Source organism: Drosophila novamexicana, unplaced genomic scaffold (genome assembly GCF_003285875.2).
Source record: "Drosophila novamexicana strain 15010-1031.04,08,12 unplaced genomic scaffold, DnovRS2.1 tig00001089-arrow-arrow-pilon, whole genome shotgun sequence".
NCBI classification, from domain to species: Eukaryota; Metazoa; Arthropoda; class Insecta; order Diptera; family Drosophilidae; genus Drosophila; species Drosophila novamexicana.
In genome coordinates, this window is record NW_020824841.1 from 218,233 (window position 1) to 237,611 (window position 19,379).

General features: G+C 41.0%; 1 protein-coding gene across 1 annotated transcript in view; it reads right to left on the minus strand.

Moving 5' to 3' along the window:
* Window positions 1-8,139: 8,139 nt before the first annotated feature.
* LOC115766303 (netrin-B) overlaps window positions 8,140-19,379 on the minus strand; it is a 68,281-nt gene continuing 57,041 nt past the window's right edge. The window contains exons 2-7 of the mRNA XM_030710180.1: window positions 10,673-10,861; window positions 10,255-10,404; window positions 10,068-10,175; window positions 9,460-9,525; window positions 9,166-9,397; window positions 8,140-9,077 (exon numbers count right to left, since the gene is read on the minus strand). Coding sequence (XP_030566040.1) covers window positions 8,936-9,077; window positions 9,166-9,397; window positions 9,460-9,525; window positions 10,068-10,175; window positions 10,255-10,404; window positions 10,673-10,861 — 887 coding nt within the window. The 3' untranslated portion in view covers window positions 8,140-8,935. The remainder of the gene's footprint in view (window positions 9,078-9,165; window positions 9,398-9,459; window positions 9,526-10,067; window positions 10,176-10,254; window positions 10,405-10,672; window positions 10,862-19,379) is intronic.

Here is a 19,379-nt window from a genome sequence, read left to right on the forward strand (position 1 = left end):
CAGGCGCCCAATGAAAATGCCGTTAATCGTTTAACACTCGGAATTCCAAAGCATGCCCAATGCCCAGACCCAAGCGCTTCAAGCCTCACATGAATGCCAGCGGGTGGCGGCTCTCCCTCCCCCCTCTCTCTGTCGCGTTCTGAAACTTTCTATGCCAATTTCTTTTGAATATTTTATAGAGCTCCATTATGCCTACTTATGTCTTGTTATAGTAATAAAATAAAATTTAAAAGAAACGTAGCTGGGGGCCGTTCTACGAATCGTTAAGGAAAATACAAGTAGGAAAAATCTACTGTAACTGTTCAAGGAGCAGCAACATCCAACAACAGCAGCTCTGGGGCCTGAAAACATTTTTTTGTACAACATTTTAACAACAGCAACAGCAAAGCTAAAAGGAGTGAGAGCAAAAGTGAAGCAGCACAGCGAAGGCCCAGGGGAGTGGGCGGTGGCGCTTCCAGGTTGCGGTTGAATCGACCAGGTCGACTAATCGGCGCGCTCTAAGTTTCCAATTGACGAATATGCCTGAATATATATCAACAATAACAAGAAAGATATGGATATATACTTATTTTTTTATAACCCACATTTTATGGATACTTGGGGCTCGCCCAGATACATATGTATCGCATGGATATAAACGTGCTTTGTTATACCTCATATATCATCCTCACATCAGGTACATTTGTGTAGGCTGCAAATTAAGAAATATTAATATAGCATATTAACGAATTACAAATTTGTATCCTAAAGATTTGTTTATTTCTATAAAATATGACACTTACAGACACATTTGCATGTCATTCCTTTGGTCCCTAGGAAATAATATCAAGTAAGATATTTGTATCTTATGGATATATGTATGTTTTTACTTATCTCACATTTTATAGATACTCACAGATACATTAAAATCCCACTAAAGACTGCCGTATCTGAGATACATGTATAACATAACATAATAAGTTAGGCTTTTGTTTCTCGTATCTTGTAGTTGGGGACTCATAGACACATTTGTATCTTATTGTGTATCACTCTATTTAAGATACATTTGTGGCACAAGATTGGGCTGTTCTGCGCGCTGTAAGCTACAAACTGAGGAATATGTTTTGGAATAATAACATTTTAACTCAAGGGATAGATTTGTATCTCATTAAAGTCAGATTACTGTTTTTACAAATTTGTATGTATCTCATAGATAGATCGATAGATCTATATATTTGTATTTTTATCTTATGCCCAATCTTGTTTATATATGACTAATAACATATTTGGAATGAATTTAAACGTGGCTGATTTTATTAGATACATTTGAATTTAAAAGATACATTTGCTATTGTAGAACCCTTGCTCAAAAAGTATGCCACAGAACTTATTCTACGCACAAGCCCGCCAAACTGTATCTAATAAAGCATTGAACAGCTTGTTGCATACTTTTGGGGCAGAGCAAATGCTCAGTATATGATAAATAGCTGCAGCTAGCTAAATTTGCAATTTTTGAAAATTCCAGGTAGCAGCTAATCATCCCGACTTGCTGTAGAGCATCGGAACTTTTCCTTTGGCTTTCAAGCGTTGCGAGGAGCATTTCCGCATTGCTTGCGCCGTGGCTCCAATGGGAGCTGATCCTGGCGCCTGCTCCATCAGAGTGTGTGTATATGTGTGTGTGTATTCGTATTCCCTTAACACGCATCATAACGCCCAGACCAAAGGCGTACGAATTATATAGCTTCAGAGGGGGCGAGAGAGAGAAAGAGAGCGAGAGAGAGAGCGAGAGCAAATGAAAAGTCTATAAAAAAGTTTACTTTTTTAATACTTTTCGCATTTATATATAATAAAAATCTTGTAAAAATGCGCCTTTTTTGCACTTCACAATGCGAACCTTGAGTGTGTGTGCGTGCATGTGTGTGTATTTGTGTGTGTGTGTTTGTTGTGTATAAAAAAGCTGTACACTCCCGTTTAGGGTTCAGCGCAAAATTCTGTTATACTCGAGTGCCGCTGGCAACAACTATGACTCGAGCTTGGGCTTGGCTTGGGCTTGGGTCTGTTCTCTGGCCCATTCTCGAATGGCTTCCAGCACTCTTGTTGTAGCATTTGCTGCAACGACAACACCAATGGCAACGGCAACAGCAACAACAACTTGTGGCAGGCAGCACTTGAAATCCAAGCGGCGTAATTGCCGCACTGTAACAGACGCTGGCGATGACGAGGATGCTTCTTAGCCGGGCAAAGCATCTCCTGGGGCAGAAAAACGCAGCTATGGCAAATGAAGAAAGAAAAAAAAGAAAGCCTTTGAGTAGAGCATCGGCAACAGTCAGCCAGGGGCGGCAGCAGGGTCTGCCATGCGGCAGTTGTGGCAGGCGGCTGCGGTCGCCATCTAAGCATAACAAAAAAAAACAAAAAAGGAAAAACAACATTATTGAAGCAAAAAGGTTTTAATGCTGGCCTAAGCTTGGCCCTGGCAACGGATACGCCCAATTGTGCTGGGCATTTCCATTGGCATTTCTAGCCATGGCAACCGAACCGAGGGCCACCCAAAATCAAAATCGTGTGGGTCGAGCGGGCAACGCGCGACCGTGTTAAAGCTGCGACCATGTGCAGCATGCTTCTGAGCAGCCACAAATCCAGGCTGCCTGCTCTGCGCCTGATTGGCCAGCTAATCCTGTGCATATCTCGCACGCTCCTGTGCCCGCCGCACGCCCACTCTTTTGACTTGCCACGTTTGGTGGGGCGTAACGAATTCAAATTCGCCACTCTTTGGCGCAGCGTTTAATACACTAAAAGCTTATGGTACTGTGTTTGAGGAGAGAGCTGCGGGCTGAGGACTTCGGGCTGTGGGCTGTGGGCTGGAGGGATGGCTGGTGTTTGGTGTTTGGGGTTGCGCTGCGGCAAAAGGCAAGTTTTTTCAGAATTTTTCAATTTTTCAATTTTTCACTTTAATCAAATTAAAATTCATTCGTCGCGCTTATGAAGCGTGCAAATGGAGCTGCCACTGTGTGGCATCAACGACGTGTTTTTGTTGTGCTGTTTGCGCTGACAGTGGCAGCACAGCTTTGTCCTTGTTTGTGCAGCATTGCCAGCCACAGAGTCAGCCAGTCAGCCAGTCAGCCAGCCAGCCAGCCAGAGAGCCAGCCTATTGAGCAGGACCCACCCAGCCTAGTGGTTGCCCAGCCAAGCACCGCTTTTTGTTAAGTTTTGCTGTGGGCCGAAACTTTGTTCGCCGTTTTGCATTGCGGTTGGGCCGGCTGCGTCTTTCACTACCCCCCTGGATCTTGCTGAAACTCTCGAGCGCTGCAAGGCATTTTTCGGGCAACTACAATGAATGTACATTTGGGAGTATGCCAGCGGGATGGGGCGGTGGTGTTGCGGAGCCTGGGCAGCTGAGTGCAACGGAAACAGCAGCAGCGCTTTTTGCAACCCTTGAGGCGCTGAAATTTGATAAATATGCGTATTAGTTTCAGTTGCCGGCTCGTGGACACAAAGTTGGAATGGCACAGTAAAAGGACTAGGAACAGGACCATGAAACAAGCAGCAAGGAGCAGCGCAAGAGCCAGCGGCAATATCAAATACTAAGCAGCCCTGGGGGCTAGCATGTTACTTAAATTGCGCTTTAAAATAATTTGCTTTGCATTTTATCTGCTGCGTGATTGAAAATTCACTGAGCGCTGCTCGAAAGTATGCTACATTTTTTGTTGCCGCCCAAGGGGTGTAGCTGCAGAAAGCATGCGGGCGAGGGAGTGCTACCACAAGCTGACGCACCACAGGGCTTAAGGCATAAGCTTAAGCTTCGTATTAAGAAATTAAAGATCCTCAACCATTTAAGGGTCAAGTTCTTTTTGGTTAATTCTGGCTTATTATTTACAATGAGTATGATAGTTTCGCGCTCGCCAAATGCCTTTAACTATCCGCTTCGCAGTATAAGATTATTTCATGTAAAACTTTAATTAGATATCCTGCTGGGCACTTTGGAAGGAACCACGTATTCGATGGCTAGATGGTTCGGTAGGTCTTACGACCGTATACCTAATTCCATCTCTTTCATCGGGCCTTCAACTGATTTCAAACTGTTACAACTGTTACATTAGTAGTTAGTATCTCAGGTTCGAAGCTTCTTTTGCTTCAGGCACAAAGAAATATAGTCCAACCAGTTGCCCAGAAAACAATCGAACTGAATTCTGAGCTGCATATTATGCTTTCCAAAAAATTTGGTAGCTTAAAATGGAAAACTTTTGAAAAAGTCTTTCAATTTTTCAAATTCATATTTTGGGTAGGCATACAACTTATCCTGCATATTGTATAAGAATAAGCGTGCATGAACGAGCCGTTGCCAAATGCAGGGCGCTGGTTCAAATCGACCAGCTATAGTCTAGTAACTCTGCCAGCTGTCCACTCGGGTATTTTAGGTCCCACAACTTTCGGTATTCGGCTGGAAAAGAATGCATACTTTACCTGCAACAGTTTGTGGAATGCCCACCCCGCCTACCTCCCCACACTTCCACCAGCCAAAAGAAATGAAATAAAATCACATTGACACCCATTGAATTTCGTAATATATATTAGCAATTTGTCCACTTAATTCGATTAAACTTTGTGTCTTGTTTGCTTTGCTTGTTTTGTTTATCGGTTGGTTTCGTGTTTGCTTTTTCATATATTTTATTCAAGTACAACATAAATAATATATGCGTGTGTATATGTAGATGCGCACTCACATATAGACGCATATATAGGTATATACCTAGAGGATATATAGGTATATATATGTATATATGTGTGCAGCTTGTTGTGCCTGTTCGGCTTGTCTTTAATATATTTTTATTAGCTTTTGCTTCGTTTGCCACAAAAGATGCATAAGTTAATACACGTGTGTTTGGGTGTGTGTGTGTTTTAGTTTTAAACATATAATTATACATATATGTAGGGGCATATATATATATATATATGTGTGTGTGTATAAGTAAATACCAACTACAATACTTTAATATCAGACAATGTTTGTTTATTTTGCTGCTATTTTGATCGTTTTTTTTCTCCATTCAATCGTTTTTCTTGTCAATTTTGTTTTTTTTTTGTCATATGTATTTTGTTACAACATAATAATTAGCAATAAATATTGTTGATTACTATTCGCTGTTTAATTTATGGTTTATTTTGTATGGCTTTAGCTTTTGCATTTTTTTTGAGTATTTACAAAAATCTAAGAAAAAAAAAATTTGCCGCCGTTTTGTTTGTTTTTGGTTATACTTATATAGCATGTTTATATTTAAACATATATGCATTTAAATAGTGTTTACGTTAATATATAAAATTGTTTTTGCATCTTTTATTTATTTTTTTTTTTTTGATATATATATTTTTCTTAAATTGCGACACACAGAAAGATAATAAACGTTAGTTTTTTTTTAGTGATAAAATGTTTTATCTTAAAAAAAAAAAAGAAAAAAAACTTGATTAAATCTATTTAACTTGGCAAGGGTGTATACATACGTGTGTGTGTGTGTGTGTGCGTGTGTGTAGGATATGTAACGTTAGTATTGTTGTTTGTTTTTGCACTCAACTACATGGAAATAGTTTTAAGCACAGTTTGTCTCCAGACAAAAAAAAAAGTGTGCAACAATTTGCCTCTTCTTCTGGCACGCTCGTGTTTGTTGCACATTTGCTTGGTGTGCGCTTTGCTCAGAATATACAAATACATCAAGCATTTATATATATGCATATTTTTATTTATTTATGATTATATATATGTATATATATATATGTATTCAATTATATATATAATAAATCAAATACAGTTTACGCCAACAAAAACGATTTTTTTTTTTTTTTTTTTGCTGGCTTTGCAATTCATAATTTCAATTTATAATTTAAGTGTATAGTTAAGATTAAGAAAAAAAAAATATATTATTTTATTTATATGCGTGTAAATGAAAATAAATAAACGGCTTGCCATATCAACTAATGACTAATTTGGTTATGTTTGTGTCTCAGTTTTTTTAAGTACTTTTTTAAAAGAGTATTTATGTTGTTTTTGTTTTTTGTTTTTCTTCGCTCTTAATGTTTGCTCTTTTGTGGATTTTTGTTGATTTTTAACGCGGAAACGGAAGTCAATTTGTCAGCTTTTGGGGCACAGAAATCTTAGATATGTGTATGTGTATGTGTGTGTGAGTGTCTGAGTTTACCAAATGCCTGCGAGTGTGTGTGCGTGTGTGAGCGACTGGGCCTGACTTTTTCGCGCTCAACTGGCGCACATCAATTTATATGCTAATGGCGCCAGCAAGTTATTTAAAATACATATGCCACGCCCACAAGCCGCTACAGCCGAGTCAAAAAAGTAAAAAAAAAATGAAAAATAATCCCACAGAAAAATCCAATTTATTTAAATATATATAAATGTTTTATGCACACGCATATATATGTACTATTGCATGCATGTGTGTGTGTGTGTGTGTGTGTGTGTGTGTGTGTGTGTGTGTGTGTGTGTGTGTGTGTGTGTGTGTGTGTGTGTGTGTGTGTGTGTGTGTGTGTGTGTGTGTGTGTGTGTGTGTGTGTGTGTGTGTGTGTGTAAATTAATATGACTTCGCATGGCTGCAGTACGCCCACGTTGGCTGCCTGGCCGGCCACGCCCCCTCGTCATGTTGACAAAATTCAGTTAACGCAAAAATCTCATTTAAATATGCATGAAGGCAGCGTCCAGGCCGCAATTGAATTTCTCTTTCAGCTTTTTTTATTATTTATTTATTTTGCTGCTCTTGTTTTGCATTTAACTTGCTGCAGGACACTTCATAGTCTGACTGTGTGCGTGCCTATGTGTGTGTGTGTTTGTGTGTGTGTGTGTGTGTGTGCAACGCATTGTTTTCGGAGCCATGTCGTCGGCTAATTATGCGGCCCAGGCGCAACACACAAATCTCAGCTTAAGAGCAGCAGCATGTTAACTGTTCAGTTGTCCGTCCGTCCAGTTGATCAGCATATGTCGAGTTGGTCGCCGCTCCAGTTGGATATATAATATATCATGGTCACGGTCGCCAACTGTGGCAAGGGACATTGGGGCAAAATGACAAAAGCACGCAGACAAATGCGCGGGGGCGAAGGCAGCGCATAGGCAGTGGAGCGAGGCGGAACGGAGGCGTGGGGGGGTTAACAACACTGAATGGCGAGTCTTGTGCAGAACACGAAAATAAATTCATTAAAGCATTTATCAAGTTCGACACTTGCTGTCATATATCATGTTACATTTTGAGCTGTAACATGTTTAATCCGCGGCCCCAGTCAAATAAAAGAGTTAAAAGCAACAACAAAAAACACAACAGATAACAATGTGTTCGTGTGTATGTGTAAAATGTAACTGTGTAAATGCAAGCAAAGGCCAGTGCCATAGGAGCGGGGGGTAACGGCAGTGGCAGGGGTAACATATCAGTGTTCAGCCTACGAAGCTTTTATATATGTATATATATTATTTTTTCTTGTTTAATTTGTGTAACGTGTTTCGTGTTGTGTTGTCCCTTGTTTGTTTGTCTGTGAAGCGCGCGCGGCATGTCGGGCTTATCGCATACTACAGTGAGCACTGCCTGGTGTGCGCCAAACAGCAGCTACATAGATCGCATGCGTCTCTACTGTATTTGCTGAACGATTTTGAGATTGTCTAAAAAACAAGTTACACAGCACTACAAGCTGCAGCTAGTCTTTCTCAACGCCCTTCGCCACGCCCCTGTCCCTGCCCCTGCGGATGCCCCTGAAAAACACTCAATTTGGCTGTGAGGTTTTTTTTTTTTATTTTACCACGCTTACTGATTTGCATGCATAATTCAGATTGAAAATTAAATTCAAATAAATGTATTTTAAATTAATTTTACTGCTGCTGCTGCAGTCTCTGTTGCTGTTCGTCTGTTTATTTTTATTATTATTATTATTACGCTTTTTTCTGCTGCGGTTGCCTCAAACAAATTGTTATGCAAAAGCGCGTGAAAACCAACCAACAAATGGGAAATAAACATCTGCATAATTAACAGCAAAACTGTTAGCATACATTTTATAAATACAAATCGAAATAAAAATAATAATAATAATAAAACTGCCGTTGAAGCCGAAAAAAAGTGTTAGCGATAAAAATAAATACTTGGAAGCACGGCAAATATATATTGAAAATACAAATCAATTTACATATACAAAAAAATTAAAAAAATGATTGCCTGGGCATTAGGGGTAGTCAGCACATAAGCAAAACAAATAACATTTGAACTAATTCATGCGACAGACAAGTTAACATTTAAGGTTAAATTTATCTTGAATACCCCTATTGCATGCTGTTCCGAGCGAAAGCCTGCTGTTTGTTGGCCTGTTGTTGTTGTTGTTGTTGTTGCTGTTGTTGTTGTTGTTGCTGTTGTTGTTGTTGTTGTTGACTACGCCTGTTTGTCTACCCTGCACCAAAATTCCATTCTATGTAAAGCTGCGCCCCACTGCGCGACACACGCTCCACGCAACATTCAACATGCAACATGCAACTCTTTTCGCACTTGTTTCAAATTTATAACTGTTTTTTTATGACCCTCAAAACTGTTACGGACACGCACACACACACTCGAAGGCTCACACTTTAAATTGTAATTAGCATTTGGCTTGTTGTTGTTGATGCTGTTGGTTTTGCCCAGTGTTGTGCAGTGTTCGAGTATTGTAGACTAGAATGCCGCTGAGTAGCTTAACTAGATAATTTAGGATGTTTTTTTGTTTTTAGATAGTTAAGTATATTCTTTTATGGGGAGACTCCGCTTAGGTTTGTGTATATAGGTATTAGTATATGTGGGTTTGTGTGTTTGTGTGGGGGGATTAATTAAAGCATGATGCCGAAAAAGGTCAGAAACTTGAGTAAACTGTACAATTTATACAAAAACCGATACCTAGCCAAGTGTATGAAATTGAAATCCGCTCTGACATATTCCGTTTCCGGTTCGATTCAACTGCATTTGCGGGCGCGCCGCTGGAAGCGTTTCATGCGCAACGACCACTCATCCTTCCACTCCAATACAACTGAACTGGGTCCAATGGCCAGATACCCCGGCGCTGCCTCCGAGTCGCGTCCAAGTATAAGATACGATCTGTAAAGATTAAGCAATGAGGAGCATATCGTGAATTAATAATCGGAGCGAAAGAAATGTTAGTTCAGTTGGAGGAGCGAATACTCACTTGTTCAGCTTGATCTTGGGGCACTGACACTCGATGCTCTTGCGCGGCACCAGCAGCATCATGTTGCCACGTCCCAGCAGCGAGCTGGTCGTGCCCGACATCGGGTTCCGCTTGAAAATGGTCTGTATATTTATCTCGTACTTGTATATCTCGTTCTGTCGCTCTATCGAAAACTTTTCGGTGCTTATATCCTGAGAGGCGCGATCATGGCCAATTACCTTGGCCAGAAGAGCTGTAAGCGAGTTAAAATTGGGTTAGGTTCGGGCATATGAATTGGACAACAAGCATACGCACCGTAGTCCTCCATGCAAAACTTGTTGAGATTGAGCTTCTTGGGACTGGCCTTACACTTGCCGCAATCTGTGAGGAATATAATATAAACATATGTTTATATCAATGTGTTGTAAATTAAAACTCGTTGCTTGTTACTCGCAACGCTTTACTCGTCAATAAGTTAATTGAAAATCTCAACTCGCTAAGCGAAATTCGTTACTCTTCACAAGGAACTATTCAGCAAGTACCATGCTATTCGTCATCAGTCACGGTTAACTCGTTACTCGTCGGAAGTTAGTTTTCACTTGTTATTCGTCACAAACTACATTTACTCGTTACTCGTCATAAGTCAGTTTTTACTCGTTACTCGTCGCAAGTCACTTTTCACTCGTTACTCGTCACAAGTTACATTTTACTCGTTAGTCGGCACAAGTCACTTTTTACTTGTTACTCGCCATAAGGAATATTCACTTTGTACTCATCACATACTTCATTTTACTCGATACTAGTCACAAGTCACTTTTTACTCGTTACTCGTCGCAGGTACATTTCACTCGTTACTCGTCCTATGTCACATTTTAATCGCTACTCGCATCTCCATTACGCGGTACTCGCTAGTTGCCACTTACACTTTTTCATTTCCTCAGCCTGGGAGCCTCCGCCATCCTTGTAGTCGCCAGCTCCACCGCCGCCGCCGGCGCTTTCAGCTTGAATCATATTCGCATTTGTGGGCACTTCTGTTAATTGCAAAAAGGTACGTGAATGAGGATTACGCTAGAGTGCAGTGGGGCAAGACAGCGAGAACTGGACACTTACTTATGCAGGGCGCCACATGGGAGCGCGTCTGCTGATAACCGCGAGCACAGCGATTGCAGGTCAAGCCGGTGACGCCCTCCTTACAGGGACACTGGCCACTCAGATGATTGCAGGTCTTGCCAGTCGAGCCAACGGGATGACAGTCGCAGCCTGTGAGACGGAGTGGAAGAAAAAATACGGAGAATCGGAGAGAGAGAGAGAGAGAGAGAGAGAGAGAGAGAAAGAGACAGAGACAGAGAGAGAGAGAGAGAGAGAGAGAGAGAGAGAGGGAGAGAGAGAGAGAGGAAGAGAGAGAGAGAGAAGGAAAGAAGGAGTCATCATTAGAAAGATATTTTCCCTGTTTACAACTAACTAGGCCGCTGATTGATGACTGAGCAGCGTCTTAACATCGCCAGGTGATGGCTTTAACAGCACTTACGTTTGCAGACTTTACGATGATTGGGCGGTTTGGTGGCGTCCCGATAGTAGCCCTCGCGGCAATAGTGGCAATACCGTCCGGTTGTATCGTGCTGACAATTGTAGCACACGCCGCCGGACACACGACCCGACAGCTTGTACAGCTCTAGATTAAATCGGCAGCGACGGGCATGTCCATTGCACTGGCACACTGATAAAGAGCAAAGAAAATGGCATTGGAAATTTAATAATAATTAAAACAAGTATTAAAGATAATTATTGAAGGGAAGCATATACTGAAATGAAATGCGTTCGCATATTACAATTCTTAGCCTATTCAAAATTTTAATATACTTGTTAGAATATAGGACTGGTACAATATAAGTAATTAGGTGTGATAAGATCATCTAACCAATTCTCTTTTATATTTCAGGAGATGCAATTTTAAAAGTACCATAAAATAATTTAGCAGCTTTCAATTCTGGAGGAAAGTTTACTTAAGTTTAATCACGACCAGGTAAAATGGGTGAGTTTTATACAAATACTATTCACCCTTACATAAGTTATTTTTCAAATCCAGAAATTTGGCATTTACTTGAGGTAACTACTGTCAGTATTTATAATTCTAAACTCGTACCGAAATAAGTCAGTTAGTCAGTCAGTTAATCAGTCTATCAGTCTATCAATTAGTCTATTAGTCAACCAGGCAACCAGGCAACCAGGCAACTAGTCTGCCCATCAGTCCGTCTTGTCGTCAATCAGTCCATCCGTCAGTAAGTCAATAAGTCAATCAGTTACTTAGTCATACAGTGAGTTACTCAGTTAGTCAGTCAATCAGTCTATTAGCCAATCAGTCTGACAGTCATTCGTTTAGTCAGTCAGTCAATCAGACTGTCGGCCAGTCAGTGACTGATTCACTGACTGACTGACTTAAATAGACTAACAGATTGATTCACTGACTGACTGGCTAACTAGTCACTGACTGACTGACTGATTGACTAGCTAGGCTAATCAATCTGTTAGTCTATTTAATCAGTCTGTCTGTCAGTCTGTCGGTTAGTCAGTCAATCAGCCAGTCAGTCAATCGAACAGACAGTTAATCAGTCAGTCAGTCAATCAGTGAGGACTTTAACTTTTCGTTGATCTCTTAAGTTTAAGTAGCATTCGGATCGAATTAGAATATAAGCATTCGTCTTATAGAGCTTAGCTTTATTTGCGTTCAATCATTTAAGTTGCCCTCTCTTGTTCAGCACAGCTATTTCGGGTATTGATGCATCTATATTCATTTATTCATCTTTAAGATTGTATTGTTTCCTTAAGCTCCTTACGTCTAATGCTGCTGTCTAGGACAGCATAGGAACCTAATCGTTTAATGGCAGTCGCTTCTCGCACATTTCATAATTTCATTTCATAATTAATAATCAGAGATATTTTTACGTACTTTACTTATTTGGGACAGGTTGAGGGCTACCCTCTAGCTACCCCTGCTGCTCGACTATGATTGATTGTTGGCTCGTGCGGTTGATTGATGAAACTGCATGCTAGCTACAATGCGAAAGCTGGCTAGAAAGGGAGACAAGGGGCTGTGAAGAGGGTTGGGGCACCTGTCTCTCGCCTGCTGCGACTTTTATCGATTTTTGACCAGCTGACCCAGGCCCCGCATCGGAGCTGGTGTCCTTGTCTGGACACTAGCCTTAACGTCAGTCCAGCGTAATGCTGGTTTAATTAGTTGGCCAATATCATAAAATAATTTTTGCCAACTAATTGGCAGCACTTGACTGCAATTTATGTTCCACAGCGTACTCGGATGTTCCAGTTGCCCCCGTTGCCAAAGGCATTAAGCGTGATTTATACAACGCAACTCATATATGGGCAGACAGCGAGACGGGACGGGACGGTGTGACGCAGACGGACTGAGTTGTATCTATAGCTGGTTACGTATGAGGCTGGTGCCCACGCAGAGCGACTTTGACTTGCACACGCATGAGCGCCTGCTTTGTGAGCTGGGTTTAAATCGGCGGGACAGGCGGGGTAGGGAGAGCAGGCAGCACAAAGTGTCCCTTGCCTGTGCGGTGGCTGCGGCTCCAGCTTCAGCTCCAGCTCTGGCTTTTGGCTGGTGCGACTATTGTGATGGCTGTTGCTTCATATTTTTCATATCTTATGTCTGCATCATCGACGACGACGACGTAGCTGACAACAATGGAGACGCGTCCGGCATGAGGCATGAGGAGCGGGTGCGGGCGCGGGCGCGGGAGCGTTGGCGGGGAAGTAAAACGCGGGCGGCCGTTCGCTTATTTGGCAAATAACAACAATGGGCAACGACAATGGGCAACGCGGCTGGATGCGATGCCACCAACGCCCCAACAGACTTATCGATGAGTTTTATCCTGCCAGCAGGCGCATAACATGTGCCCAAATGCTCTGCCCTGATATTGGACGTGCTACCAGACTGCCCCCTGGCCCCTTCCCCCATTTCCTTGCCTCATGCAGCCATCCACTCGATGGTCGTCATCGTCGTCATCGTCATCGTTGCACAAATTAAAATGATTTTTATTTCTACTTGACACTCAGCGCTGCGTCTTTGCGCTGAGCTGTTATATCAGCTATGTGTCGAGGCCGAGGCTGGCAAACGAGTTGGGAGTCCAACGTTATAAATCCCATCAAGAGCTCACTTAGTTATATCATTTAAAAAGGTGAAAGTCTCAACGACAGCTGGAGAAATGATATCAGTCACAAGTGAAAAGGCTAAAATGTCAGAATAAAAGATTTAAGATTAAGGAATTTTTTCTTTTTCTTTTTTTGAGCGCATTCAGCTTGGAAAGTTTCCTTTACTAAAAATTGATTATTTTTGAAAATGTTACATACTTTTTTAATATAAATATCAAAGTTGGCATTTCCTTTTTCATATTTTTATAAGACTTTTGGGTATATTTTGAAGCCCTGATGAGGAGTCCCTCATATAAAACTTGAAAGCTTATTTAATCTGAATATGTTTAATTAATTAAAGAAAAACTCAGAAAGTGAATTCTATCGACATTACACGCAAAAATTTGTGGGCAGGGCATTTGAGTATCGTTGCGACTCTTTCATTGCCGCCGATATGTGTGGACTTAATGGTGGCAATAATGATAATAAGATAGCTAGACTGTCCGGCATTTGGAGCACAGCTATTGCCACACGCATTGTAAATGAGTTGATTTTGCGGCTAGCAATAAGCCGAGTTGAGCTGCTGCCTCATAAATAGGAACAGGCCAGCTGACGAGTGAAACACATGAGAATATACTGGATGCAGTTGTGCTAGCCAACCCCTAGCCGTATGCTAAATGCTGTTGATGGGAGACTCACTCATAAATTCCATTGGAAAACCAATTGGAAAAAACGAAATCGACACAGTGAAAAGCGTCAACAAAATATTCGACGCTCTCGACGATTAGCTAAAGTAGCGCATAAATTGTTTTTTGGGTTGGGTCGTGCTGATGTGCTGTGTGGGATTAAACGAAGCATGTCGGACACTACAGCTTTACAGTCAATATTGTTTGTGGTTTTTTGATTCAGCCTAGATGCAAACCCACACACATACACATGGATATATAAAAGTATATATACATATAAATATATATAAAGCAACGCACTCAATCACTTTAATTGGAAACAATAAAACGCATTTTAACGCGAATTTTCTTTACAGCTCATTTGATTTTCAACGCGTCGACTCCCAGCAACAAGAACTGTTTTGGGTAGAGCTTCGTATGCTCCACTCCAGCACACATTGCCCCATTACTCATCTACCCATCAACTACCCGTCGTCCCAAACAGCTCATCGGCACATTGAATTCTGTTAAAAGAAAAATAAAAAAAGAGAAAGAGGAAAACTTATTGCCAACCGGCTGAGAGTTGGGCGAAAAGTTCGACAGATCATTGGCGAGAGATTTTACATTTGGCATTTCGCATTTCGCATTTCCCACTGCCAATCCCCAACCACCGGACTACTCCGCCTATACAAAGAAGAAAAAAAACCGACTCGCATCTGGCAAGCAATTTTTTGATATATGACTTTCGTGGCGAAAACAAACAAATTTGCAGGCGGTCGAGAAAGAAAAGTTCATAATTTTGCAGGCTTTTTAATTAAATGCCAAAGCAGCGCGCAGCCAAAGTGCGAGTGAAAAACACATGCAAAAAGAAAAGTGCGAATGAATGAACACACACACACTCACACACACACACTAACAAAAACATGTGAAAATCATTTGGCACCATGCGAATGAGTGCGAGTGCGAGCTGGCTCTACCCATAGACCAAGCGGCCCATAGACCGTGGGACTACATCGACAGCCAACGAGAGATAAGGCGGGGCGTTTACGGGGCGACAGGGCCAGGGTCTGGGGCGGGGACTGGTACTGGGACTGGGACAGGGACAGGGACCGGGATCGTTGCGGAACCGGGGCCGTTCACAAGTTATGCGACCGTTTGTTGTAAACGGCGCAAAAATTATGGGCGAAAAGCAAACAGGCCTCGGCCCAAAGAGGCTGGCCCACCATCTCTATAAACTGGCTACAAAATGTCTACATTTTTTATTTTATTTTCATATTTTCGTTAGTTTTTCGTATGCAACAAGAGAAAAGCAAAGGCGGCGCAGACTCCAATGCTGGAGCTATAGGCGAAAGATATCGCCACGCGGCAGCGGGGGCAAAGCGCGGGGCAGGGTAACCAACAAGATGTGATCGAATTGCGAGTGGGCTGAACAGGCGCCAAGGCTTTAAATAGAAGAAAAGCATTCAAGTTATGTATAATTAAAGCCAAACAGATGTAACACAAAGATTTGCTTAGTTGCGTAGAAAAAAACACAATAAAAAACTCTGACGCCGCGGGCATTTGGACCCAAAAAAGGATTGAGATTAGTCGAAAACTGGCCAACATCTTAAGTCTTATCAGTGAAGCCTACAAATCTTTTATTTACATTATCTTTTATTTATCATTATCATTAACGTTTCTACTTTTATTATAATAATTAATGGTAATATATTTATTAATATTATAATTATCATTATCATTAGCATTATAATATTTACTTTTATTATGATTGTCAATATATTTCTATATTTATATTAACAAATTTATAATATTAAAAAATATTAATATGATTAATTTTGCTATTGCTATTATTATTATTATTATTATTATTAATACTTCATCTATTACTATTATTATTATTATTATTATTATTATTATTATTATTAATTTTTTTACTACTACTATTATTATTATTATTATTTTTATTATTATATTTGAGCATTGGCAACGATGGCCTTTGGCGAGGACATTAGGACATTAGGGTTCCAGCCAGGCTCTTGCTTTTATTTGTGAATATTGACTTCGAGGCATCACCTAAGTATATTCGAATAAATTTGTGAATTGCTTATAGTTTAGCTTTTGGTGGCTACAGGGTAGCTTTTAGTTGTGCACAAACATAATTATCGCCCTATTGAAAGATGTAATAGTAAAGTGAAGGGCATTTTCTCAATTGGGTGCGCCAGCAACATAATTTTCACTCTTTTCATTTTACACTCCCTCCGTAATTTACAACAACACCTACACACATACACGCACAATAAATTTGCCATATCGTCAAGTTTCTCCCTTTTCCTTTTTTTGGAACACCCTCGCAGTCCGTTTTTGCTATCACAAAACTCCGAATTTGCTTTGCCGGCACAAAATGTGGCCTTCAGCTCCCGCTTTAGCGCCAGCTCCAGATTTGTGCTAAGAAATTTGCCAGCTCGTCCAGCATTCCGTCCTCCACTGCCAGTCTGCGTTCCCGTCTTCAAGCTCGCCCGACTTTATAGCTAACGTTGCCTTTGCTTTTGGCTTTGGCTGTGGCTCTTCATCTGAGACTCTGTCTGTCTTTTTATTATTATTTTTATGTACTCGCATTTTTATTTTGCCCAACGACGATTTGCGTGGTTTGTGTATTTTACAATTTGATGTGATTTGAATTTTCAATGATGCCCCAATTCCATGGAGCAAGGGAGCGACGCCCGGTTGAGATTGCGAGAAGCCAAATCAAGAAAATTTTGCAAAGCACACGGCGGACCCAAAATGGAAAAAAATCAACTGACGCGTAAAGCGCGTCGTCATCTCAGACCCAATAAAAAAAGGAGATGGAAAAAAAGCTCAACTCAACCGTTGACAACGTCGACGCTTGGCGCTGCCTCGAAACCTTGCAAGGGGCGGGGCTGAGTGCCAAAAGGCATAGAAGCAACATCGATATGTCTTTGGCCAATGATTTCGAATGTGTTGCGACGCATAATTTTATTTACTTTTCAATTTGGCTGCCCACTCTGGGCACAGTCTCTGCTCCGGCTGCTGCTGCGGCTTCTGCTCCTGCTCCAGATCCTACTCCTGCGGCCTGTCTACGTCCTTAAGCACTTTGCTTGCTTATGAGCTAAGGCTGTTATGATACCACGTTGCCCCTTCCACACACGCACACACACGCTTAAAATGTGTTGACAATTTGATGTCGAAGTCGTGCCGCGTGCCCCGTGCCCCTGCCCCACTGTGTTTGCCAACCCCCCGTTGCCACCAGCGGCACATCTTGTCATTGCCAGCATATTTTTGCTGGCCGCTTCAATTTTTGGCTTGCCAAAATATTTGTCGCTCGACTGGCATCCAAATTTTATTTTTTTTCTTCTTTTTTTTTTATATTTAGCTTCGAGTGCAACTCTCACAACTGTAAAGAGAGACAACACAGTAAGCACTCAATATGCAAAACAACATAATTGGAGCTTGCATTGAGAAAACAAATTGATTTATCGTTAGCTAATTAATTTTGTTACGGTGAAGTTTAATTGCCCTGGTACATGTACTTTTGAAGCCCAAGCTTCATTTGGAACCAATTGTTCCTATGGGCGACTCTTTTTGCTCGATTTGTTCAATAAAACTATTGATATACTGTGATTATGAGATCAAAAAGTGCTTGATTAAATTATGTAAATGTCAAGTTTGCTCAAGATGTCTTGAAAAACTTCACACAGAAACTTAATATTAGGGCAATGGCAGCTTTAGATCCAGTTGGTTTTATAAACCTATGCATAGTTTTATGATGTAAGCCCTTAATCTGAGGACTTAGCTGGCATAGCAACAGATAGACGGATCTGGCTATATCGACGAGCCTCTACGTACTGACCAAGCATATATACATATGTTCTTCAGTTTGTAATACAATTATAATATTCTCTACAAGGTTACACAAATTGTACATAGATGTTATACTATCTGAACTGTAAACAAATATATATATATATTTTTTTTCAATTTCCTCCTCATCCGGACTGTGTTTATTATCGTGATAATATTATGCCGAAAACTGAAATAAATGATGTTTAATTTTTGTATATTAATATTTTACATGAATGAACTTCGTTTTATTCTTAGCGAGGCTGCACTGTACTGTTATATATGGCAACATTAATTTCATTCAATGAACTTTTCCCATTCGAGATTCTTGCCTCAGTCTTGATATTAATGCTTGGCTGTGGGTGTTTTTGGAGCTGTTCTTGTTTTTGTTGCTGTTTTTGTTGCTGTTGTTGTTGCTGTTTTTGTAGATGTTGTTAATGTTGCCCATTGCAATCGCAATCGACACCCCCACAAAAAACGTGTTGACGACTTTGACGCCAACACGCGAATTTGGCAAACAAATTACCCAAAATGCATTGAGCCAAATTGCTGGCAAATCGAAGCCAAATCGGAACTAAACCAAGCTGAAGCCACAGCTGGAGCTGGAGCTGTAGCTGGCGCTGCAATCATGTATGTGGTCGGTGGTGATGGCAGCACTTCACATAGTTGGAGCGCTGCATAGATAGTCAGCCGGCTGTGGCATGCTTGGGCGTTGATAATTGAATTGAAAAGTTTTTCGCCGCACTTTTGGCATGCCAATTGATGGGGCAGCGACAAAACCGAATACAGTTAAGCGAGCCAACAGTTAAGGCGGCATAATTTGTGGATTGTGCAACATAGCCGCACATTGAGCGGAACAGCCATAGCCAAGGAGTGTGCAAACGGGCCGAAATGAAAACTGGAAATTGGAAAAGCGCAAGCAAATTAATGGCAAAAAAGGCAGCACAGCGCGAAAAAAAATAAGCAAGAATACTAAAGTCGAGTGTGCCTGACTGGGAGATACCCTTAAGATACACACAAACCAAATGACACACGCATGCTGCAAGCGACTGTGCAGCTATTTCATGTTGTCCCACATTGTGTGTGAGTAATGTATTCCCAAGTAACTCGGGTAATTATTGTGCGATCTTCATGAAGCTTTCAGTTCTTAAAGATGGCACCCGAATATGTGTATATACCAAGGATCAAGGCTGTAGCTGTAAAGCTATATTTTAATAATTGTTGTACTCTAATGGGGCATGTAGCCAAAAGTGAAATATTCTTAAGTTGTGTGCACTAAACGAGAATCTACTCGCGAAGTTTGGTGTAGGTGGCTCTAAAACTCTTCGAGGTATTCAAGAAAACTCACTTTCGAAAATGAAATTGAGCGAAGACATCGTCTAGCTCATCTTCCTGATCATGAATAAATTCATTTGGTAGGCTCGAAGATGCTTGCTTTTGCTTGTCGCATACGTTTGCAAAAGCACAGCATACCCCTTTCACCTATTTTGAGTACGGGGCATGCAAATAGTTAAGCACGCAGAGAAGTGCGCGCTGAATGGAACAATAATAATAACTAAA